The sequence below is a fragment of the Hippocampus comes genome, unplaced genomic scaffold, assembly GCF_001891065.2.
Source record: "Hippocampus comes isolate QL1 unplaced genomic scaffold, H_comes_QL1_v1.1 scaffold9, whole genome shotgun sequence".
Taxonomy (NCBI): Eukaryota; Metazoa; Chordata; class Actinopteri; order Syngnathiformes; family Syngnathidae; genus Hippocampus; species Hippocampus comes.
The window spans coordinates 5823467-5848214 of NW_017805275.1; the positions used below are offsets into that span (position 1 = coordinate 5823467).

General features: G+C 41.2%; 1 protein-coding gene and 1 non-coding gene across 8 annotated transcripts; both read right to left on the minus strand.

Moving 5' to 3' along the window:
- Positions 1 to 1425: 1425 nt before the first annotated feature.
- Positions 1426 to 1497, minus strand: trnat-cgu (transfer RNA threonine (anticodon CGU)). Its single transcript has one exon. It is a non-coding gene; the product is annotated as a tRNA-Thr (tRNA).
- Positions 1498 to 3355: 1858 nt separating this feature from the next.
- ocrl (OCRL inositol polyphosphate-5-phosphatase) lies at positions 3356 to 23797 on the minus strand. 7 transcript variants are annotated; one of them, XM_019869770.1, is made up of 24 exons: positions 23368 to 23797; positions 21476 to 21555; positions 17870 to 17961; positions 17617 to 17655; positions 17198 to 17311; positions 15844 to 16041; positions 15521 to 15704; positions 15258 to 15431; positions 14425 to 14526; positions 14210 to 14324; positions 14035 to 14151; positions 13778 to 13959; positions 13454 to 13565; positions 13259 to 13368; positions 12916 to 13051; positions 11741 to 11851; positions 10900 to 11065; positions 9586 to 9821; positions 9052 to 9075; positions 7342 to 7461; positions 7063 to 7147; positions 5686 to 5813; positions 5441 to 5552; positions 3356 to 5085 (listed from the first exon to the last, which is right to left on the minus strand). In XM_019869770.1, exons 1-24 carry the CDS (start codon positions 23407 to 23409, stop codon positions 4961 to 4963), a joined length of 2904 nt encoding a protein of 967 aa, XP_019725329.1. In that variant the 5' UTR covers positions 23410 to 23797; the 3' UTR covers positions 3356 to 4960. The 7 variants fall into 7 exon arrangements, with proteins under 7 accessions (XP_019725329.1, XP_019725326.1, XP_019725325.1 ...); XM_019869767.1 differs by having other exon boundaries at positions 15521 to 15743; XM_019869766.1 differs by having other exon boundaries at positions 15521 to 15761.
- Between the last annotated feature and the right edge of the window lie 951 nt (positions 23798 to 24748).

Consider the following 24748-nt stretch of genomic DNA (forward strand, 5'->3'; position numbering starts at 1 on the left):
GTGAAAATCCCAGTAGATCAGCAGTTTCTGAAATACTCAGACCAGCCCTTCTGGCACCAACAACCATGCCATGTTCAAAGCCAGTCAAATCACCTTCCTTCCCCATACTGATGCTCGGTTTGAACTGCAGAAGATTGTCTTGACCATGTCTACATGCCTAAATGCACTGAGTTGCCGCCATGTGATTGGCTGATTAGAAAAAACTGTTAACGCGCAGTTGGACAGGTATACCTAATAAAGTGGCCGGTGAGGGTATATGAGAAAACCATTCTTGACTTCAGGACTCCAATAGGTCTTTTCAAGAGAATTACATGAAAGAAATTCCACAGCTTGTTTATAATACGTTCAACAGATTCTAGCGGGAAGTCCAGATAGCAGAGGATAGTTTCGATCCATCGACCTCTGGGTTATGGGCCCAGCACACTACCGCTGCGCTACTCTGCTGCTGAGCTCAAGCGTCTCTTTCATTGCTCTCAGCGCCTGACAAGGCTGTGGACCCGACGAATTTGCAACTGGACTGTGCTGGTTGTCTTGGAGGCCGTTCGCCTCGTATCCAAGTTGGCTTTATCACATTAAAAACAAGTGGAGCTCAGACAAGATGACCCTGAATGTTGGTGTTCAGACCAAACGCCAGATGTCCCAATACTTATTCAATGTGCCAACAAAATGCAGTTTTTAGATGCCATCTTCAATATTGGCTGTCATCCTGTCCAAATTTCTGTCTGCCCCAAACCATCTTCTTGGGTGAAATAAAGTGACTCTTTTGGCACAAAGTGGACCCATTTGAATTTCTGTTTGATTCTTTTGGCACAAAATGGACCCATTAGAATTTCTGTTTCTTTTCAGTTCTCTTGCTGCCATAAGGCACCAGACCCATCCATCAAAGTTCTTCCCTCAATGTCTTTCTCTTTGCCTTTCCCAGGCATCCAGACTGTAAACTCATTTTTGCTTTTTCAGGTAAGTGCTGGTTGTCTTGGAGGTCGTTCCCCTCTTATCCAAGTTGGCTTTATCACGTTAAAAACAAAGGGAGCTCAGACAAGACTTCCCTGAATGTTGTTGTTCACACACGTCCCAATACTAATTCAATATGACAAAAAAAGTGCCGTTTTTAGTTGCAATGGGCCAGGTAATGTGGCCGAGCGGTCAAAGGCGCTGGAGTCATTCTCCAGTCTCTTAAGAGGTGCCGGTTCAAATCCCACCATTGCATTTTTTGGCTGTCATCCTGTCCAACTTTCTTCATGCCCAAGACAACCTTCTTGAGTGAAATAAAGTGCTGCTTTTGGCAAAAAGTGGAGTAATTTGAATTACTGTTGCTGCCATAAGGAATGAGGACCCATCACAGGTCTTCCTGACAAGAGCAACACATGAAATAAATTCTACAGCTTGCTTTGCTTAAAATCACTCGGTTCTCGTGGGAAGTCCAGACAGCAGAGGATGGCTTCGATCCATCGACCTCTGGGTTACGGGCCCAGCATGCTACCGCTGTGCCACTCTGCTGCTGAGTTCAGGGTCCTCTTTCGTTACTCTCAGCGCTTGACTAAGGACCGGACCAAATTGCAACTGGACTGTGCTGGTTGCCTTTGAAGCAGTTTTGCCTCTTATCTAAGGAGGCTCTGTCACGTTGTAATTGAGGTGAGGTCGGACAAGATTACCCTGAATGTTAGTGTGCAAACCATGTTCCTGAGGGGCTCAAAAATTTGATTAATTTGCCAACAAGCTGCCATTCCATGGCTTTCCTCAGGTTGAATTCAAAGGAGCTGAATTCAGGCTCCAGTCTCTCAGGAGGTGTGGGTTCAAATCCCAACATGTGCCATCGCTTAACAAATTCTGGGTGTCTCCTATTTTGTCAGTGGTCCAGACATGGTTCTTGACTTGAATAAAGGGCTTTTTTTTCACCAATTGGAACTTTTTCATTTTATGTTTTTGTTTTTTCCTGTTTCGCTACACGGTTTGAGGACCGTTAACAATTCCCTGAATATCAAGACCTTTCATGCTCATCCTGTGGGGTCAGAATGAGACTTCCAATCTGAATAAATCGATAACCTTCAACGAAAAGCTGCTCTAAGATCAAACATTGACCGTAGCACAGGACTAAGTTCAGGTTATTCAGAGTCCAGTCACTCATATCGTAAGGCACCACAGAATATAACCTAAAAATTCAATTAATTCGCTTTTAGTCTTCGATAACTATTTGCGTTTAAACCAGTGTTTCTCAAATAGTGGGGCGCGAGGCTCCGTCAAGGGGTGCGCGTCTGACCTCGAGGTACATGATTTTAATTCTGATTTTTTTTTTTTTTTTTTTAACCGTCCTACAATAAAGTGCAGTTGCACCTCCACTACCTTAGGGGGTAGTGGCGCTCTTATTTGCAGAATTTGTGCAGGGAACCTTTCGAATATGACGAGGCGTATGTAGAGCTTGGCGTCACTGTGACTACGGTGGCAGATGACGAAAGATCAGTTTGCCTAGAAGCTATTCTTTGTTGGGATTTGGTCCATATTTCTTTTTTTATTCTCTTATAGGTTAAGAAGAATACAGGGTGATGCACAGGTGTACTTATAACAATTTTTTAGACAAATTATAGTATTTATAGTCGCGCGCGGGAAGGGCGGGGCGAGATGTTTTCTTCTTCCTAGGGGGGGGCATGACAGAAAATAATTGAGAAGCACTGGTTTCAACTAAGGTACAATTTCAATTCAAACTTTGTCAAAGATCTTTTAAGTTTTGAAGTATTTCAGAAGTTTATATTGTACTTTACTTCAGGGATGTGCTCAAGATCAAACTGCATAATGATGCACTGATGTATCTTCCTCCCCCTTTTTTTTTTATTTTAATGAATAAAACTCTTGTTTTTAATGTAACACATCGAGCTACTTCGCTTCTGGAATTTATTGTCGGTACTTATTCATTTATTTATTTTAGGTGGGCTGTGGGACAGAGGATGACAATGAACAGCCTAGAGGGAGACGGTGGCTAATACTGCCACCTAGTCCTCCAAGTGCACTGAAGCAGTCAGATTCGAAGTACTTCAGCTGACATTTGCTATTGCTATAAAACATAAAATTAGGAATAATGTAAATGTGTGCATGAAAATGTTTTATACAATTTTCTCTTTAACTCAAGACAGACAATTTCCGGGTGACTCCGCTGCTTAATGCAGTCAGCATATGAGACATCGTTTTTTTGAGTGCATCTATGGCTTCCAACAGCCTGAAGCAAACAAATAGGTAGGCCAGGGCCACGGTTGTGAACCTCCGATGAAAAGCAAGCACAGTGATGTGGCGTCTCACAGGTAAACCACTAAAGCCACGTTCAATCCTAAAATATCAAAAGTGGCACTAAATCTGAGAATGTAAACATAATTTAAATAAGATTTTATTTGTTAAATAAATTAAAAAGTACCAAAGATGCTGAAAAGATGAACACCAATAATTGCTTTGAGTACCTTCATTAAGGAGCTGATGATGACCATGTGTCTGCACAATAAATTCTCATAAATACACGTTATTCACTGGCATACAACAAGACTTGAGTCAGAGGTTTTGATTTCAGGCTTGATCTCGAAAGCTGGATTCGTAAAGCATGATTACAAAACATTACAAGACTGGTGATGGAATATGTCTCTCCCAAGCTGGGACACTTCATCTCAGCTCAAATTGTGCATGAACAGAAGACTCTGCAGACAAAAAAAAAAAGCAATTTCAAGCGTACACGCATGATTGTCAGCAGTCATGTCATGTGCTCACAATTAAGCTGAAGCATCACAGGACAAAGAAAACGAATGCGCTGAATGGAATAACCCATTCATTTGCCATCTCCCATATGCACTGTTTAACTACCCAGGATGTGATTGTTCTATTGACAAACAGCACGCTTTGACTAACAGCACGCTGATAGACAGTGCACCCGAATATGCAGTGTCACTTTTGCCTCGAGGAGTTACAGTAAACGGGAAAACAGTGTGAGACAGAAAGTCCAAAATATGAATCACAAGTAGGAAAGGTTAGCATCAAACAAACACACGTGTAAGACAGTACCCCTTTTGTGACAGCTAATGATGACAGAGGCCACATCAAAAGGTAAACAGTTGCTATTTACAGCCTCGAGCACAACAGATTGCACTGTTGCCTTTGATCAGGAAGTTGACGCATCAATTTAAAGACTTGCTTTGTAACTCCAGAGGAGTAGGACATACTTGATGTAGATCGGACTTTCAAAATTCTCCCAACATTACAGCAAACACCCAGGAGAAAATGTTGTCATTTTACAATGGACATTGCTATTTAAAACTTAGAAGCACTTTGTTGAAAAGCAAACCTTAAAATAAAAGCTTTAACACAACAGATGGTGGTAGCAGGTATCAGCACATGGGCCCCTTCAACTCAAGTAACTGTAAAATGGATGATTTGGTGTGCCTTATCTAGAATAAGGAGGTCAAAATATACTGTACCTACAGTCCACACAAAAAAGCTGGGGATATCCAGCTTGTGGCTGAAATTTCAGGATGAACCTAAAAAGCGCTGTCACCTTTACAGGTGAACTTAATTAGTGACTTCTATGAGAGGTACACTAGCAGAACGATGAAACATAGTGTTTTAACATACACACCACTCCATTGGTGCAGATAGGATTCCGTTTGGGGGCGTCCATTTTGGGTCTGTTTGAGCGAGGACACGCCTGGTCTGGAGACACAGGTTCTTTAAGACATCCAAAAGTGCAGAGCATCATTCCCCCCCTCCCCAAAGTGCTTCTGAATCCAGACAATGGCAATCGAGAGAAGGACAACTTGGTTGACGTGTTTAACGCCCAATGGAGGTCCCCAAATAAAGGCGTCTGGGATTTGTAAAGGTGAGAGTGAATGCTTTCCACAAAGATGAAACATGAACAGAGGATCAATTGTGTTGCACAACTCTCTCTGGCTCCTATGGAGACATTGTGAAGGAAGACCGGAGGGGAGGCCGGTTACTCTTCATCTCCCGCCATCAGGAAGCCCAAGACGAAGTCAATTGCTTTCTGACGGTCATGGGACGTCTGTCGGCTCGCCATGCTGGGAGGCGGTCGGATGAGAAGGCTGGCAAAGAGGGTGGCTGGCAAGTAGAGGGAGAAAAATATATGACCAAGCGATTTTGAATAATCATCCAATTCACTTTTATTTCCCCTCAATATTGCGATTTAATGTGTTGTTTTCAAGGTCTACCTTCCATGTATTTTTTGAACACAACACCACACATAAGCAACAAATTTATTTTTATGACAACAAACGATATCAGACTTACTGTACATACATTTTGGGTAAAAAATAAAGCCAATTGACCGACCAGAATGAAACATTTTTTTCACTCCCAAGTAGGCTGCGACCATGGCAAATAAGCCAAATCTTTGTTCCAGCTGGGGAAAAACAGCTGCAGCCTATAACCCCAACTTTACGAAAATGTGTCTTACCGATGAGGCTGGCTGTGAGGTTGTTGTTGTTCGCGTGCTTGAGCAGCTCCTTCAGGAAACCCATCAAGTAGCGGAACACATTACGGTGGGCACGGGGCAGCTGTGAGATCAACTGAAAAGAAAAGAGAGGGAAAAAATTGTGACTATGACACTAAAGCGAAATGTTGCCATCTTCCCTCAGCTATGGATATCAAAGCTATCTAAAACAGAGCAAGGAGGACTTCGCCGAGGGTTGATGTGGTCACCTGTTTGCAGAGGCGGCTATCGTGGGCACAGTCCAGGCATCGTTGATAGAGTTCGTAACACACGACCGGCTCCGGCAAGGCCTCTAAGAAGATCAACAGTGCTTCGGCCACCGAGTGGTTGCAACCAGCTTGATGAAAGTGTTAAGGAGGAACAAAAAAAAAAAAAAAAAAAGTCTACATTCCAGTGTGTTTTTCTCTTTGCTGTACAGGAGCGATCCAGATTAAACGCCAAATGTTTACAGAAATACTCAACAATGGGGTCTTTACATTGTGGAAACATTATCCGGCCAACACCACGTGACTCTTTCTAACAAATTACAAATGGTTGGTAAAATAGATGGGTGGAAGGATGGATCCCACTTTCCTCAGTTTTTTTTTTAATCATGACTGTGAGAGGACGTCAAATAATTTTAAAAGGAAAGTTGAAGAAGTGATACGATCATTTTTGCCATTCTTACTGGCAAGGTTAAGGCAAAGATGGTGGTTGAAGGCATAATATAACCTTTGACATCATCACAATAATAATAATAATAATAATACATTTGATTTATAAGCGCCTTTCAAAACACCCAAGGACACTTTACAATCAGGAACAAGAACAATAAAACACAATGCGGGTTGAGCAGCGGCAGCCAAACGCGCCAGCGTTCACTCAACCCGGAATCCAAAAGGGTAGCCAATTGAGGAGAAAAAAAATATCGAGGGAGAGTGTCCGTGGTTCGGGAAAAAAAAAGGGTTGGCTCGCCACTAAAGAGATTCTGGTCTCTTTATAAAATGAAGTTGTAATGAAAATAAATACAGAATACAACAATTTCCAAATCATGTTCAAGCTATATTTAAATGAATGCGCTACAAAGACGAGATATTTAATGTTAAAACTGATAGACTTGAATGCTTTTAGCAAATAGTCACTAACTTCGAATTATATGGCTGTAAAATGTTCCAAAAAAGCTGTGTTACATCACCTTTCGCAGCGTTATAGTGCCTAATGGCAGCTAAGCTGCAAACACCGCACAATGAATTTATCATGCTGCAGAAACTTTCTTTACATTATATTTATGTTACGAGAGTATATATATTTTTTAGAAAGCAAAATATCCTGAAGTGTTGTTATTCTTGTCAAAAAAACAAAAACTTTTTTTTTTGAGACTGGAATGAATTAATCGCTACGAACATTTCGAATTGCGAATGTTCACAAGATCTACCTGTACAAATGGCTTTTCTTTTATAGAATTTAATTGTGTTATAATTACTCTCTTCTCTGCTTGGATGAAAGCAATCACAAGGTTCGACCACCTATAAAGGACAGGTTACACTTGTTAATCTGCTTTTTGGCATTGTAATATAGCGCAGAACTGGCTTGATGAGTGCGGATACGGACGGCATCTGGAATGCTGGTATCCAGACTGTCAATGATGCTCTGTAGTTCCTCCTTTAATCCCGGCGTTTGGAACAGATCCTCCTAAGAGATGGATGCAACAATCAGAGGACGATTACTCAAAAGTCATATTCACGTGTACCCAGTCGATGTTACAAAATGAGAAGTTCCATTGCGGCCTCCTGTAAACGTGTGCTGTACAACTGTCTTCCGAAATAAGCGAATGTTCTGTCGACAGTATTAAATGAAGAGTGTTTTCCTACAGGCCCACATCTCACCTGATCACAAGCCTTGGTGAAGAGATGATTGACCAGAATCCACACTTCCTTGGGGATCTTGAGAGGTTTGTCCTCTGTGCTTGTGCCATCCGCCAACAAGAAGTTCACCTTGGACTTTTCCTGTGGGCAGCAAAAACGACAGTTACACTTGCACATGAGACGGGGGATTCCCAATCACTGTGCCACAATTCATTTCAATGGTATGAAAATGATTTCTTCTATAGAATGTATCTTTATATGCATGAATCAGTTTTTGTCACAATGCATCACTTGAGAAGCCATTGGGCAGCTCTTCCCGGTGTGACTATTTTGTGGAAATATAAGACAGACACATGGATATGCCGTTTATTGAGATTAATCATCTCTCAGCTAATCAGAACAGCATTAATTCTTCTTCTCAGAGGATAAAGAATACATGACGCAGAGTACTGTTATTCTCTGTTTACATGTGTTGCTGCACTTGCACTGTTCGTGTTCAAGCTGTTGCTTAAAGCAGTGGCTGTCGACCTTTTTTGTGTCACAGACCAGTTGAGACAAGTACATAGTGTCTGCGGAAGGGCAACCATTTTTTTTTCCACTGCTTTTAAATTGTCGGTTTTAAAGCACTGGTACTGACAACAAAGATAATCAGAGAGTAATTCAACATTTTATTAATATAGATTTTTAAAAATTAATTTCAAACTCTGTTATTCAGTTGTACAACAAATGTAGAATAATATAAAATAACAGTGAAATACTAAGAAATAGACCAATCAGGAATAATAATAATACCTTATAATGTAAACAATAATTTTTAAGTTATGATCCTACACACTGCGTTAGCATCATTGCTACTTGCAAATGTGATGATCAAATGATGACGATTGATTGCTGCTTTCATCCGGTGGCTGCCAGGTAGTTATTAGCGACTAAACTGCTAACGCTTCCGTGGGGAGGCTGTGCAAACTCTGCTCGAATTTTCATGCTTTCCACTTGATCACTTGGGTGCTTCTTTTTCAAATGACACGTTTCTTGTATTGCCTTGTTTTTGATGATGTAACATGCACAACAGCTTCCTCCTCCACGTCGTTCTCGAGGGGAGGAACTTCTCTTGTCAAAATAGCTTCATTTTCGGAAGTCATGGCTGCCCTTTAGCTGTACGTTTGGTCATTGTCTAACTATTACTTTCTGTTTACTGCTTTTGCTTTCATTTATGAGTGAATTCTGTTTGTGTATCATTTCTGCCACGTCTGATGGAGCAAATTTGCCCAAAGCTCACAGGTCTGTCTCTGTGCAGCCCAGTCCCAAATGGGCAGAGGCCTAGTGTCGGTCCGCAGACCGGTGGTTGTAAACCACTGGCTAAAAGGGTTGTAGCACCATAACATAAATACGATTCAACATTAATATTAAGTGAGTGAATTTGATCCCAAGAAAGCACTGTATTAGTCTTAGTGGTATTTTAGTTTGGTTGTGTGCTTCGAGGTTTTTCCAATGTAAAATAAGTAACTTTGCTCTATAAAGGTTGCGGCAAATGTAGACCCATTTTAACAGCCTGCTAACTATTGATACATTAGAAGAATGAGAATTCAGATAACACAAAATAGGAATGCACTGTTCCTACAACTTATGTGTATTTACTCATCAATGAAATTATTTTGTTTGTATTAAAAAGAAAAAAAATCTCATCATGTATGTCCTGCATTTCAACAAATATCAGTACTAATATTTTACCTTCTCTGTGAAGGTGTCCTCGCCCTGAGAAAGAAGTCAGCCCACAGCCAGAATGCAGTGTTGGAAAGGAATGATCAATGCAAGGAGAAGTTGATGAAAAGAGGCAAAGGAAGAAAGAAGATGGCACCGAGCATCAGAATCATAAAAGAAAATCGATTGATGGTGGCCAGCATAAATCAATGCATCCACACAAATGCAGGAAAATTGGAAACAGGGGAAATAAAGGAATGATAGTAGTGCTATTTCAGAGCTCATCCAAAATAGCAAAGTCAGACTTATCACCTAAATTTGTTCTCGCACTTATTGTTTCCTGTCATTGCTACTTCCTTATTCAACTCAACACATGCTGAAGAATTTCATACTCGTTAAAAATAGACTCAGTGTGTGACCGAGCTTACCCAGAGCGAGTGAATAAGCCCTCACATAACAGATGTACGCTATGTAATTATGTTTCACAATCTTTCAACTAAGCTGTTAGACAAGACTCTTTGTCAATTAATTTCGCATTTCCACTGTAATTCATGTTTTCCTCACCAAGTCGATGAGCTTGGTGATGGGGATCTCCCTGATGGGCTTCTTCATTCTGCACAGAGTCTCCAGTGAGGTGCCGAAGCAGCTCGGCAGGTAGTTGCCGGAGATGGTGATGAAATAGTCCTTGCCGCGGTCCAGGTGGAGCACCAGGATGTCCTCGATGCAGTCCTCGCCTGAGTTTAGTAGCGTGACGGAGTCTTTACTGACGTAGGCCTCAAGGTAGATCTCCAGGTTCTCATCTGCTCACGAGAAAACACTCTTAATGTATTGCCGACAAAAACATACTCTATACCCTAAATTAGGGGTGTCAAACTTGTTTTCATCACAGGCTAAACAAACAAACCAAAAAAAAGTTATGGAAAGCCATTACATTTGTTGGCCAGAGGCTGAGCTGCACTGTATTTGTTTATGGACAAGGTGTGTAGCTACAGGGTGAAGCCATTACACCTGTTGTCCCTTACTTTAAACATTCTGTGTGAAAACATTAACCGCCCGACAATATTCCACGAGTGCAGCTGCATTTGGCTATTGTTATCATTTTAATGGGTAGTTTTGAACCGAAGCCAAGGATAATTCTGGTGAGCATTAACATGATATGCAGGCCTCGACTTTGACACCTGTGTTCTAACTGAAAGAGTGACAGTAAAGTATAACAACTACTGGCCACTTGCATATACAACATAAAAGCAAAATGAAAACATTTGCCTGCTCCCAAAACATGATATTTTGGCTCATTTAGCTACACGAGACTAAAATTATTGCTACAACTCTCAGTAGCGTGCAATGCAATTACAACCACTTTCTCACACACACACACACACACACACACACACACACACACACACACACACACACACACACACACACACACACACGTTAAAACTGTTAGTGTGCCTGACAATAGTACTGTTGTTAAATGATCAGCCCTCTCTGGCTTCATCTTGTACTTCTAACTGGATATTTTAGGAAACTTCTGCATGCGAGAAAACTGAGTAACTTAACTTTTAATTGCGCGTACATTTCCAAAAAAGTAAAACTCCAAACCGAGAACATTTAGTGTTGATAATAAAACTAATGTATTACAAATAAGTCATGCCACCAATATCGGTGCCATGGCTAACGTCAGCTTGATTTCAGTGGCTTTTGTCAGAGACTCTGAAGGTAGGGGGGTTAGTGAAGTGAGACTACATTCAAATCTTGCTACAAATTCCCCCTTTAAGAAGTATTAATGGTGTGGCCAGACGGATTTAAGCTATTACAAATATTACATGACGATGAAAAGCGTTTTAAAATGGAGACGGAATACTGAGAAATTACTTGGTTCCAAGAATCCCTCGCTGGGCTCTGCACGCAGCCATGACTTGCAATACTGCGAGTCATTGAGTTTGGGGATGAAGGCAAAGTGGCAAGGGACCTGCCCGTCGTTCTTAATGAGCAAGCGTTCCCTCTCAAGCTGCCGGAACTTCACATTCTCAAATGTAAACTGTGGGTGAAAAATGGATGGAAAGAATTTGCATTAACTACTATGGAACTGACTAGATCCTGGAAAGAACTGAATGAAATGCTAATATGGTAGGTTAACCACCTGCTGGGTTTTCCCAGCAAGGGCAGCAAGTGGTGACCCAGTTGTTGAAAAATTAGTTCTAGGGACATCATAAGTAACCTCTAGATACAGTCAATGAGGTACAGCTGTGCCAACTAGATAAACCCATGCCAAACTAACTACAGTAACTAACTAACTCTTGTTAGTTTGGCATATTATGTTCATGAGTGCTGGGTGTTGAGTGAAGAAATGTATATTTAAAAAAAAAAAAAAAAAAAAAAATTAAAAAGCAGCTCAAATGAGATTTCGTCAAAGAATAGCCAGCCTGAATCTAAGCTTCTTTGCCAGCAGGTTGAAGGGGTCCGGGCACTTGAAAAGGAAGCCAACTAGACGCCTCCCACTGGAGGTATTCCAGGTCACTATGAACCAGTAGGTTCTACCACGGTTGACCTAGCAGATTGTCAGGCACTTTTTTGTCATGAAAATGCTTGCAGGCCCATGAAGAGAAACTGATGTATGTTGGTGAGCAAGCTGACACCCTGCAAAAGCTACTCATAAAAATAGATGGACTGAGTGATTGACATTGATTGGCGAGGGTGAGAGAAAATGTCTTACCTCGCTTCTGCTCAAAGACACAGAGGGGAGGAAATCGTTCTCCATTCTATCCATGGCGCGTACAATCTCTTCAAATACCTTTTTGTGGCGCTGCTCATTGACCACCTTGACCTGTTGCATCAACACAGGAAATCATGAAAAAAACTGAACCCAGTTCACATCTTTTTAATGTTAGTAAACTAAGTTAGCAATGTGACCAAACACATTATGTTTACCCCCAATGGAAGATTTATTGCTTGGCTATTCGGGTATTATACCACTATGATCCCATTATGGTGTATAAATACTGTAACATATAGGGCAAACTTAAAATCCTTTTATTTATTTATTTATATATACATAATAATATTACGCCTTGTCATGCGGTACGCCCTACATATGGATGGATGCCAGCTTTTTATTTGCACATTCCTTCCTGTTCACTTCCAATTTCATCATACTGAAACAAGGACTACTTACTGCTTCTTTGTCTAAGAATCATGGGAAATGTAGTCCGACTAGCCTAACGGTGCAGTTAGCTGAGCGGCTTTGGCTCTGCATTTCCAAATGTTACAATGTGGAATAATATCATTGCGGTCTGTGGGACCAAGACGGAAATACCAAGTTAAATTCTTTCCCATTTCCTCTTCGCATTCATGTTTGCCTTCTCATTCTCATTTGCATCTAATCGCAAGGAGGTGTCTTACCAGAACTAAGAACTACTTCCTGATTTGGTGTCTAACACTGATAGGAAATGTAGTCCAAGTACGCCGGTTAGACTCCACGTAAAATGAGCTCTTCTAGAGGCATATTTCCAATCTTAAAATGTGGGACCCGACCGGGACACTGTAAAAGACACTGCCAGCTTCTAACAGCTGCTGGGACCACGCAAAAAAAAAAAAAAAAAGGTTGGATAACGGTGAGTGCACAGACTTGGTTTACAGCTGGTGGAGTGTCAAGCAAGTTAGTATTTGTCATTCACCAAAGTAATGACACAAACACCATCACCAGATTGACTAGGGTGTTCAAAATACTAATGTGCTCACTAAAACTATCAATATGGATTCGCGTTGAGTCAAGTCATGGATGAATTGTGTAAATTGGACTCTTTAGTTTGCTGAATTAGTTGTGTTTTGTTTTTCTTCTTTTCCAGTCGGTGAAATGAGTGAAAAGGTCTTGAGTAGTGCATTTCTCACCCCTATCTGGAAGATGGAACTAACTGGTTTGTGGTCGCTCGTTTGCAGCTCCATATGACTGCGATACTTGAGCTGCTTGACATCGTTGCCCCGCCACAGGATCCTGTCACACCAGGCTGGAACACGGCACTTCCCGCTAGCGGAAAAGAGGGAAAGACTTTCAGGGATTGCAGACCCGTACAGACAAGCTGACTTGGTATCTTTGCACCGATAGGGACGGGAAGTGGCTGCTTTGCGAACCAGATTTCATCAGAAAGGAATAACAACTAAAAACGTGCTGAAGCTGTGCTTGGCATACCCTGGAAAACATCTGATTTCCTAATTTAAGAAAATAGTGTTTTACCTTGAGTCCCATCTGTCCGTTTTGGAATCGTATTTGTATGTTGGGATGAAGTTGATCTCTCCTTCTATGAAGTCCGTGAAGGCTCGTCTGGTTTGCCGCTGAATGTTTAGCTATGTACCAAGGACAGTTCAAGCACGATGATGATGTAAAAATCTTTTTCACAGGTGATTGTTGGTGTTTTGACGGATGTCTGACCTGATCAAACTCCTGAAGCTTCTTCAGCTCATTCTGGGAAATGAGATGCTTGACCTCAGAAGCATCGTACATGAAGAGACGATAGTTTAAATCGCCAAACCAGATTACCACACTACAACACACAAAGACCAACCCGGATCAGCCTAGCAGAGGAGTACATACGTGAAAAACGAGGACAACCTGAAATAAAAATGTATTTGCATGCTATCTGCAAATCGTATGTTTGTTAGGTGACAAAACGTATTTTTAGGAATAAAAAAACAAAGCTAAATAGTCTGAAATAAGAACCACATGCACTCTGGCTATAAAAGGTTGAGAACGAACTCGTGCTTGTGGATACTAAGAGGGGGGTGGTCCAGTAGGTGGAAGGTCATGCGGGCACAAATGTCTTTATAGTCCTGGTTGCGACGCTCAAAATCCTCCACGTGCGCTGCGAGATGCGAGTTTACGATGCAGAAGCTGGTGTTGTGGAACACAAATCTGACTGCCACACCACCTTTGTTCCCCTGTACAATGCAAAATGTCGATTAGAGCGACACAACAACAACAACCATGAAATTTGTAAGTTAGTCCCAACCTACCATTTTCCCCATAATTCCGGTGCCGACATGTTCTGCAGCTACTTCTGTTACATGTTTCTTGTGCACCTTATTGACGTAGACCACCAGCATCATCCCAACCAGCCTAATGATTCGAACCTGTCAAAAATATGCCGGTTAATGAAGGACACATTTTCAAGTTTGCTCCTCCACTCACCCTCTTGTACTGCGCTTTTGGGTGTAGGCCTCTCTCAACTGCCTCCACCCACTGTTGCTCCTTGGATGAGTCCATGTAGAAGAATGCTTCAGTGCTCAAGTCCAACTCTTGAAAACTACGAACAAACATATTTTATGTTTACTCAGCAAGAACAAAAAAATGACATGTATGTGTAGCGTGGGTATGAGAGAGTCGAATTAACAATCAGCACTAACCCCACGGCATACATATCAGGAGGTTCTGCATCACAAGAGAGCCACGACTCAAGGCTGCTGTCCGGAGACTGCCCGTTCACATTCCACGTACCACTGAAAAACCTACAGATACAACAGGGAGCATTTATGTGCACTTACGGGAAAGTGGTAGCAGACAGAAGCAGTCAGGCTGTGTTTTGTAAGTAAGAAACTCATAGTCATAGACAGCCCAGTAGTATCCCAATGGACATCTTCTGGGTTTTTCGTGCATTCACTACAAGAGTAAATGAATTACAATGTCGCTCAACATTTCAACAACACCACACACAAGAATGGAAAAGGCCCAGGTGGAGAACTCAAATACAGTTCACATTGAGCCTGCTCCAAATCAAAAAGTGGCTGCTGTTGTACTCACAAAAAATGTTTTGGATGCCATGCACATCTCTAAAAGCTGCAGTTTTACAGCCAAATGTCCGTTAAATCACACAACTCAGAATTTACCAATAATTTTCAAGAAAAACAAATCTAGAAATTGCATTAAAACCACTGTAGAAAGCCCCTCCTACCCTTTTAATTGGATGTTAGTTTTAATATACAGCAGGTGTATATTTATAAAATATTTTTATGGCAGTTAAGAAGGGTTTTAATGTTACATAATATAACCTCCTCAGGAGACATCAGGATTTGGATCTGTACGATTAATAAACATATGAAGATGGCTACATTTTAACATGGAATGGATGAATGAAATTTCCTCTGGGGAATTTCGATCAGTGTCCCAGAAACAATGTGTTTGACCTCAGAGGTTCCACTGTATCCTGAGAATTGTCACATACAAAGGAAGCATTTCTTACCTAAAGTTCTGGATGTCCACATATTCGTTTTCCTTCTTTCCCAGGCGATGTTTGATTAGGTATTCTCTCTGTCCGGCCTGGGTGGAGAACATGGCCTGTCTCATGGTGTTTGTGGTTGGACTCTCGCACCAGGACGGAGACCTGTCCGACCGATCGAAGCTCAACCTAAAACCACTTCAGGATATAAAAAATAAAATCTCAAAATCAAAAGCAATTGAATGATTTTAGCTTCTTTCACAATCTACAAATGTGGGGTGTCTCACTCTGGTCTGGTGATGCCAGCGGAGTTGTCTTTGGCTTGAGAGGAAACGGCTCTCTCTTTCGGGAGAGGGGCAGGAGGCAGCTGATAAGTTGGAGTAAAGGAGGCTTTGCGGGGAGGAAGAGGAGGAACAGGAGGAGGATCCCTTGAGGCCACTATCCTGTTCTGGTGGTTCTTCTTTTCTTCCACTTTCAAAGTGTGATTGAAATTGTCCTCAAAGCCAAAGTCTGAGGCCAAAGACTGGGCTGAATGATCGGATATATATGTAAAAAGCGTTATTCGATCATTTCAATGAGTAGTTGCTAGCCGTTTTTAAGCGTTTATTACCTGCATTAGGCTGATGTGTGGTTGTGTTCGTGTTGAAGGCGGGAGGTAGTGTGCTAATCAAAGTAGGCGTGTTGACTCCAGAGTCCACATAGTTGGCAGTCTTGTGTCCTCTCTGAGGCGGGGCCGGGACTCGCCCTCCGCTTTGAGATATTTGTGGAAGGGGATCCATTGTGCTGCCCTTGGTAGGATTTAATTGAACTGGAGCACAGGAAACAAAATGCGCAAAAGTGAGCCTGCTGTGATGACTTTCAGTCATATTTACATGTTCTGGAGGCACACCCTTAGAATATTTGTCTTGAGCTTCTACAAAATTCAATATTTAACATCTTGTTTTACCACTATCCTACTAATGTTTGAATGAGAGCAAATAATCGTAAAGGCAAACAGGGTGAGCCATTTAAACTGTCAATAGTCAGAAGGTTTAATATACAGTATATAGTCGGGAGTCTGCTTTCCATGTTGACACTGTACTGCTACTTTGATAGAGTCAGCGATATTAAAATTGTGTTTACGATTGATGTAGTACATTGCATCATGTTGACATATTTCCACAATTCCTCATGCACCGGTACTTAAATAAAGTGAGTCCAAGACATGTTCAGAATAATGGAGTGCAATTGTGCATCAGTGCAAACAAAAGAAGAAAAAAACAAACCGCAATGAAGGAGGTCACTCCACCAAGCTATGCTGATTCATTCATAGGAGGAAATAGACAACTGTCATCATCTGAACTGAGAGCGAGTCATCACATCTTCCTGAATGTTTGTATGCCTCAAAATGTAGCACACTCCAGTTATCAATGCCTGTACATGTATTGAAATGCGATATAAACCCTAACCTCCTGCCTTTAGTGAACCACTACACCATTAGTAATATACTTATTTACTAATTTCTGACATTGATACATTTAAGAACAATCTAGCTATTCATCCATCAATCCAATTTCATGGCCATTTCAGTTTCGCAACAATTTTTAAATTACAATGAGCGGTTTGGAAAATGAAAAGAAAAAAGATATACGATGCTACAATCCAACAAAGGTTTATAATTATATATCGAAAGGAGTTGAGGATCTTTTTTTACACTTTCTCTGAGGGTTTATATTAGAACTGAATGGCAGGCCAGATTTAAGGATTCAGCGTAAAAGGCCCACGTGGCATCGGTTCAACAGCAGTCCTGTTCTGCAGGTTTATGTAGTTCAATAGGTTTCCAAGCGGATGCAACGGCATTTTGGAAGCAAGAACAAAAAGAATAATAAATCCACTCTTAGTTCATATATATATATGAGTTGAGTAAATAATTTGTTTAAAAAAAAAAATCATCATCCAACTACTTCACAAACATCCTAACCTACCTTGGTGTTGAGCGCTTATAACTTGAGTGAGGAAAGTCTGCGTGCGCTCATCATCCTGGAGTTCTAACAAGAGTTCTGGGGCTTTTTCTCCTTTTATTCTTATCTTGAGTCCGGCTAAAGACAGTTGGGCAACACACACATACACAGAACACCTTTAGAATTACCACAAGAAATGCAGACTGTCAAGAAAACAAAGCATAGTGATTCCACAGTCAACCCATTCAGAATTCTTTCAGAGAGCCCGGGAAACTCATGACCCGTGGCTGCTACTAAATAAAGATGTAAATACTCCCCCCGCCCCCCCAAAAAAACGGAGTTTAGTCGGGCTGCAATAAATTCCAATGAGCTTGCTTACGTTCCCACAGTTTGGCAGCAACCTTGGGGTATTTATGAGCCGAAAATAGCTTAAAAGTACTCACACACTAGGGAGAAGTCAATGAGAAGAGCCTCCTCACCCTCTGCAGGGACAGAGAAATTAGCTTACAAAGTGTTAACATGCAGGTCAAAAGGTCACTTGTGGGTGTAGCTAGTCTAAAAAGGAAAACATATTCCTAGAGTGTCTTGATTTTCAGATTTGGCCTACAAAACACAATGTGATTCTGACACTTGACTCACATTAACTCAATCATCAACCACTCAGTCGTGTCCAGGTAAAACAACAAAGCCACGTACCTTTTACAATTTCAAATTTTCCATTAATGGGTATAGAGAGCTGGGCCACTGGACGAGCCACAACAGCGTCAGGGGTTGCCAGCACTCCGAGTCTGCATGGCAACACAACGGACTCCCGCTTAAAGGCCAGCTTCATGAATCGTTTGCATGATTTATGAACATTCAAATTCAATTGTAGAAATATGTATACACAGCCGCTATGATGCGTTCGCATTCCCTTCTAACGGCAAGTCAGTTTCATGCACAGAAAAATTGGTGAAACAGAAGTAGATGACTGTTAAGAATTGGCTGGACAATAAAGTTATCCAAAAAAAAGGACAAATGAAATGATCATGCACACATGCAGGGATGTCTTATGTTGTCATTTATGGACCACAGTGTACTTTGATCAATATAATATATAAAGTAGGCGAAGGTCATAATTAGCCCCTCAAAGGCATCTTAAGTTTGTCCGTCTTGACATGACAACTGCATTACACATCCTCCTGTTTAAGTTCAGTTTATTTTTGAGGCTCTACTTCCTGGTTCTATTATCTTGCTATTTTTTGAGCACTGCTGGACTGTGTTTTTCTATTAAAGAAAAATTACATGCTAATAAGGGATTCTGAGAATAAGCAAGATAACTACCTTGGACATTCAAAAGGTATTACTTTACCTTACAATATTTCTGCAAAGATTGGCCCTCACCATTAATCACCTGATAGTTTGTTCTTGTCAATAAATAAATGCCACACTTCAAATATAAGATTTGACTACAAATAAGGTGGTGCGCCACTAGACAGATTTTTACTGCCGTCCGACACTAACAAGCGAAACGCAAGACATGTCGATAACAAAACACACTGCCTGCACAGCTGATGTGGCATCTGTCAAGCTGATGTCTACGGTGGAATTGATAAGAGAAAATGTGGCTATATGCAGTATGTAACATTCTGGGGCAAAAAGATCCCAAGCAACTTTGGGCGAGAGGCAGTATACAGTCTTGATTGTTGCCCAGCCAAATCACCCTCCCCACTCACATTTACACCTAGAGACAATTTAGACTCCTCAATAACCTGAACATGCATGTATTTGGCATGACTGTTGAGACTGAAACTCTGAACCTCAGAAATGTGAGGCGGATGCACTAACCACCAGCACACTATGCTGCCTTATGAGGAAGCTGCCAAATGGGCAAAATTTGTGTGAGGGCAACTGAATCTTGCTCATTTAGTCACAAAACAAAATCAAACAAATGAGACTTTCAATCAGTGTTTTAATTAAACTATATTAAAATGCACTGTACTATTATCTTGTGTCATTGTGTATTTTTAGTACGCCTCATACAATCACAGATACAGTGAGAATGAAGGCCCCAACAGATCTGTTTCTGCCTTGCTGGAACTGCTTCCAACAGTTAGCTGACCATGAAGCTTTGTGTTCCCATGTGAGTTTCATTACAGAGCTCAGGAATTCCAGATAATCAGTGGAGGTAGCTGGTAGCTAGCGCGAACTAATTGTTTTGTGGCTCACGCTACAACCTGCTAGCTTCTGCACACAGGTCAGCAGTGCGAATGCACAACCACTTAACTCAAGAAGCTCAACAATCAGGTTGTCATGCTAAAGGTGAAAGACTATCACAACTGAGTTATGGTGAAGTAAGTGGACAATATTAAAACAAAAAGACCCCGGTGGTGTCCATGCACTTTTCACCAGTGTTAGACAGCATTTCATTGTCGTGGCAGTTTAAGAAGATCGCCAGTAGTCATAACTGAGCATTCGGTTCTGTCAAGCGACCCATGTTTCGCACTGTTACTGCTTTTATTTCTGGGAATTTTCTATATCCTGTTCTGTTTCCATTCCCATTTGCCTGGACTCTTAATATAGCCTACTACCACTAGTTTGAATGAGCTGCCACTCCACTTTCAATGGCTTTATTGAACAAACAGCAGAAAAAAAAAAAAACCCACATAGGCACACTCATGCAGACTGGCTAAGGGTTAGCCAGTTAACATGCAGCATGTTGCTAACCTGGATTACATAACAGCCAACTCTACAATGCAGTCATTTGCTGACTCGCACATCACTCACAAAGGGACAGGCCACACCTTTTAAAGCAGAGGTATGGAACTCCGGTTCCTCGAGAGCCATATCCATCCTACCTGTTTTAGAGCTCTCTCTACTTCAACACTCCCGATTCAAGTGATCCGCTCATCAGCAAGCTCTGTAGAAGCCTGAAACGATCTTGATCAATTGAACCAGGTGTGTTGGAGTAAAGAGATATAAAACAGGCAGGATAGGGCACTTGAAGAACCGGATTTCCCTACCCCTTTTTTAAAGCCAAACACACTTAAATGTCAGAAAATACACTGTATTGTGGAACGTGATGATGGTGGACGCAAACAGACAACAATAACTACATTTAACACCGTTTGCTAAAACAAAATCTGTTTTTATCAAATTACTTAATCATTTAATCAGAATCATCATTAAATATGTAGAACACACAAGGAATTTGTCTCCGGTAGTATAGGCTCTACTAGTTTTGCAATAACAAGCAACTACGTTCAAAAAAGACAATGATATCATCAAAGTATTCAGAGTGTACTTGCGGGCTGCTGCAACTCTGTCAAGTTACGGTAAATGACGTACACCTCTTCTAATCGCCGTGTCAGTGGATAGATCAAAGCATTCTATCTGATTTAATAAGCCATTTGCAGTTTCACCGTGCAAGCAGGCCTGTGTGTACATGGACGTGCACGGATTCTTTGAGAAACTCACCTCCCAACTCAACTTTCTTTATAGACCACAATGACTACAACTGTAACAAAGCGCTGGACAGAAAAAGTGAACATAAATAAAACAGAAAGCCTTCATTGTCACCGCATGATGCAGATGCAGCAAAATGGAGGTTATGAAAACATAAGCATATACTACTATGAGAATGAGATAATGTTCCCATGACTAGAGAATGTCTCGATCCCGTGACCGCAGCGTCATGGCGCAAGCGGCTGTCCCTCGCTCACCGAGGGCCGAGCGGTGAGACAGACACACACAGAGAGAGAAAGAGAAAAAGAGAAAGAGAAAGAAAGAGAAAGAGAAAGAGAGACAAGAGAGAGCTTGAACCGTCGACATGTCGTTGTTGCCACGTTGAAATTGACTAGCAGAATGCACAAAGTTTCCATCACCTTTGTAGTACCGACTCACTGGTAAACATGTTCAAATAAAAAGCCAAGTCTCTGAACATAACGACAGGCACACGACAAAGTTGGCTGGGGCAGCAATTCCACACACAGACATTTTCACTTTGAACGACTGAAAATACCTTTTACACGTTACATCACATTTAAAGAATGAGGTTATTTTTTTCCCCCGGTTGGCATCCCAGTAGCTTCATTTGGGACTCTCGAACATATTCCAAGTGTGAATGCGAGTGTGAATGGTTGTTAGTTGACATGTGCCCTGTGATTGGCTTGTGACCAGTCCAGGGTGTACCCCGCCTCTCACCCAACACACCCGCCATGAGGATAAAAGCGTTACAGAAATAAAAATCGAACGGTCAACAAAAAAAGTGTGTGTCTTAACATCATTTGTTCATCACCATATTCTAATCTTTAAGGTACTTACACAAACTGTCCACCTCGTTCAATTAGTGAGAGAAGCCTGGGCTCCTTCTGACCAGCCCTCAGTTCCAGACCTCTTACAGTGTGAGCAGCACAATCAAGGAATTATTGACTCTGAACATGGAAAAAAAAAAAAACTATCTGGAGATACGCTGAGTACTTTCCTTATTTTTTGTGCATTTTAAAATAAACCATGTCTTTTAGGTTGCGGATGCAGTGTTGATGTGATGATCTGTCACAAGACAACTTCTGCAAAATGAATGAGGGATGTAGATGCAATCAGTGACACTGGAAGACCATAAATGAGTAAATAAATTGGTTAGTGAGAGATAATCCAAAACACTAAAGCATGGCATGTATATTATTAAAAATACAAGGAGATTTCTTAACACCAGGTCTCTCATTCAAAACAATGTAAAAGAAAATACAAAGAGTCTACTATTTTTTTTTTTGGTGCAATACATTGGAAATTGAGGCCAAGTGCTCACCCACAATGTGAATGTCGAGAGAGCAAGCGAGTGAGCAAGTGAGAAAGAACTACAGGGGAGCTACATGACACTCACTTGGCTACGCCATTTAATGGCACAAATCCCAAATGTACTACAGTGTGTGTAACTTAAGTACACTTCACGAATTCAGTTTATTTGTTTTCATGTTCTTTAAAGATTTTATATTTATCTTTTACAGTATAGTGCTACATCTCGAAAATGCCATTACAGTAAATATTTGAAGGGGAAAAAAACCCTCTCCTGCCTCAAAAATATAAAACAACCAAATGAGAAAATATTAAATACTGCGGTTTCTGAGAGTGGCTTTGTGCGCCGCGTGACCACAAATATTTATGCTTCATCGCGAACTAGCGCAGCTTGGTTATAATTACAGCAATCATGCGCATCAAATAGGCTTTCCGGACCATAAATATATCAACAGTCGAATACAAGAGTAAGAACAGTAAGCACTGAATTACACAAACTTGTTCATTGCGAACCTGGGATGTCCTAATCACATAGTTTTGCAACCAAGTCCGAGTCACTTGATTATGAGTATCTGCTGATACAGAGACCCGATCCAATTCTTCTCCAATGCAAAGAAGAAAAATAAAACCACAACCAAATCGTCTCAATTTGAATTGTTTAAATTTGAAAAAAAAAAGGTTTCAGAGCCTGATTCCTCTATATATGACTGTAAATTAGCATTTTTGCAAATCAAGGAAAGTACTAAAATATTTTATTCCTAACTTTACAAATTAAGAAAATGTAAATCTCCGATCTTTTTTCAGCCAACGCCGATCAACCGACAATAACGCAATCTGCTACGATTTTCAATTATTTCGATCGGGACAACTCTATTGCGAACCGTTTGTAACCTCGTTAAATTACTGTAGATAAAACAATTAAACCTCATAAACATAAAACAATCCAATATAAAATATCAAGTACGGTGATAACTGAGCGTGCCGACGTATTCTCATGAAGTTCGTAAAGCTCCTAACCACAAACGTCGTAAATAAACTGTATCCTGCGGTCACGTCATTAAAAAAAGCACAATTTTCGTTCAGTAGACACATTTCTGCACCAATGTCACATACCAGATAACCTTTTTAAATTAGGTTTTATTCGTTAGTAAACGAACAATCAGCCCAAACGGACGCGTGCGCTGTTGATTAGGTACGTAATCAAATCGCGTTATTTTTTCATTGTTTTGGTTGACAGCCCCCTGGTGGAAGAAATGGCAAAGACAAGCGATAAATAAATTACTTTAGTATTGTATGAATAGCAATTCTTACGTTGTTGAAGTATTCTAATGATAACCTTACATGGCCAGAGGGTACGTGCTATGTTAGCCAGCAAAGCTATCTCAGCAATGATTCAATTAAAGGATTTTTTTAAAGGATATTGCCAAGCACTCCTCGCTGCCAATCCCCAAGGAGAAATCCATTCTTATCAAACAGAGACAAATTTTACCCCGGGGTTGCGAGGTGGCTACTCGTCGACTCCGTCCATGCGTCCGGGAGGGAGAAAGTTAAATCCCCGCCCGGTGCGGCGGAGGTGGCAGTGGCGGCCTTCCGGGTGACAGCAGCTCGGTGGTTGGTCGCCGATGTATCCGAAAAATGGCTTCGGACAGTCAACAGATCTTCGAAATCAAATTGGGCCGCTTCGTCGGACAACGATAAAATTCCCGGCTTCCGTTTTCTTGTCACACACCACAGCTCATATTTGACGCCAGATGTTGAAGTTGGATTTCTGGAGAGAGTTGAGGAATGGACTCTACTGCTGCTGTTTCTTCCTCCCTCGCTCGCTGCTCGGCCTCATATCGCACTTGAAGCGCAGCTTGCGCCCACTTCGTTCAGGAGGCTAAATTTTTCTTCTTCGTTCGTACTTCTGTTAGTTTAAAGGCAAATGGCGTTTTACTGCCCCCCTATGATACAGGGCCTCAATCACCTGTAAAATTACAGTCGTTTCGAAAAACTTTGGAATGGCAAGGTCAATTATTTTGATTTGGTTGTTTACTGAAGACATTTGGGTTTCAGATCAAAAGATGAACAAGTTCGGAATTCTAGGTTTTATTTCATGGTATTTACATCTAGATGTAATCTTTTGTTCGAAGCCACCCACTTTTCATGTGAGCAAAAGTATAACAATTATATAATAGCTGGCATTGCCCTTAATTGCAATACGGGTAACTGCATCAAGCCTGCCACCCATTGACTTTACCAACCTGTTGCCTTCTTAATCTCAAAAGCTTTTTCAGGACTTTACTGCACCCTCTTTCAGTCCTTATTTGCTTCTGGATGCATTTTTTTCTGTAAATTGCCAGACAAAATGTTTTGTAGACTTCAAAATTAATTATGCTGCTACCATCATGAGTTACATTGTCAATAAAGACTAATGAACCTGTTTCAGCCATGACATTACCTCCACCATATTTTACATATGAGCTTGTTGTTTAGGATGAGAAGTAGATCCCTTCTTTCTCCATTCTTTGCCCTATCCATCACCAATATTTCTCCCATACTGAACCTTCCTCTGCCGTGTGCATCCTAACTGTAGCAATGACAGAAATTCGGTCATCATGAACATCTTGCAATCCTGGAGGTAAACTAACCACCTTAAAAGGTGACGCCAGAGCCAAGGGGCAACGAAGACTCCATAGTTACAGAGAATGCGCTGACATTTACAACGAGTACGTAAGCCATCCCTCTGATAACATTTACAAATTATGATGACACCAACAGCCCCAGAGGCATACGAAACACATGCTCCAAAGGCTCAGCAAG

What these genes read in the sequence shown, in the direction of transcription:
- ocrl (XM_019869766.1), bottom strand. Translation starts at nt 23,409, where the DNA reads ATGGATTTCTCCTTGGGGATTGGCAGCGAGGAGTGCTTGGCA. An exon ending in AGGACACCTTCACAGAGAAG is followed by an intron (nt 7,462 to 9,051) that starts GTAAAATATTAG and finishes TGCTGCCCACAG; the next exon opens with GAAAAGTCCAAGGTGAACTT. An exon ending in CCTCACAGCCAGCCTCATCG is followed by an intron (nt 5,086 to 5,440) that starts GTAAGACACATT and finishes TCTACTTGCCAG; the next exon opens with CCACCCTCTTTGCCAGCCTT.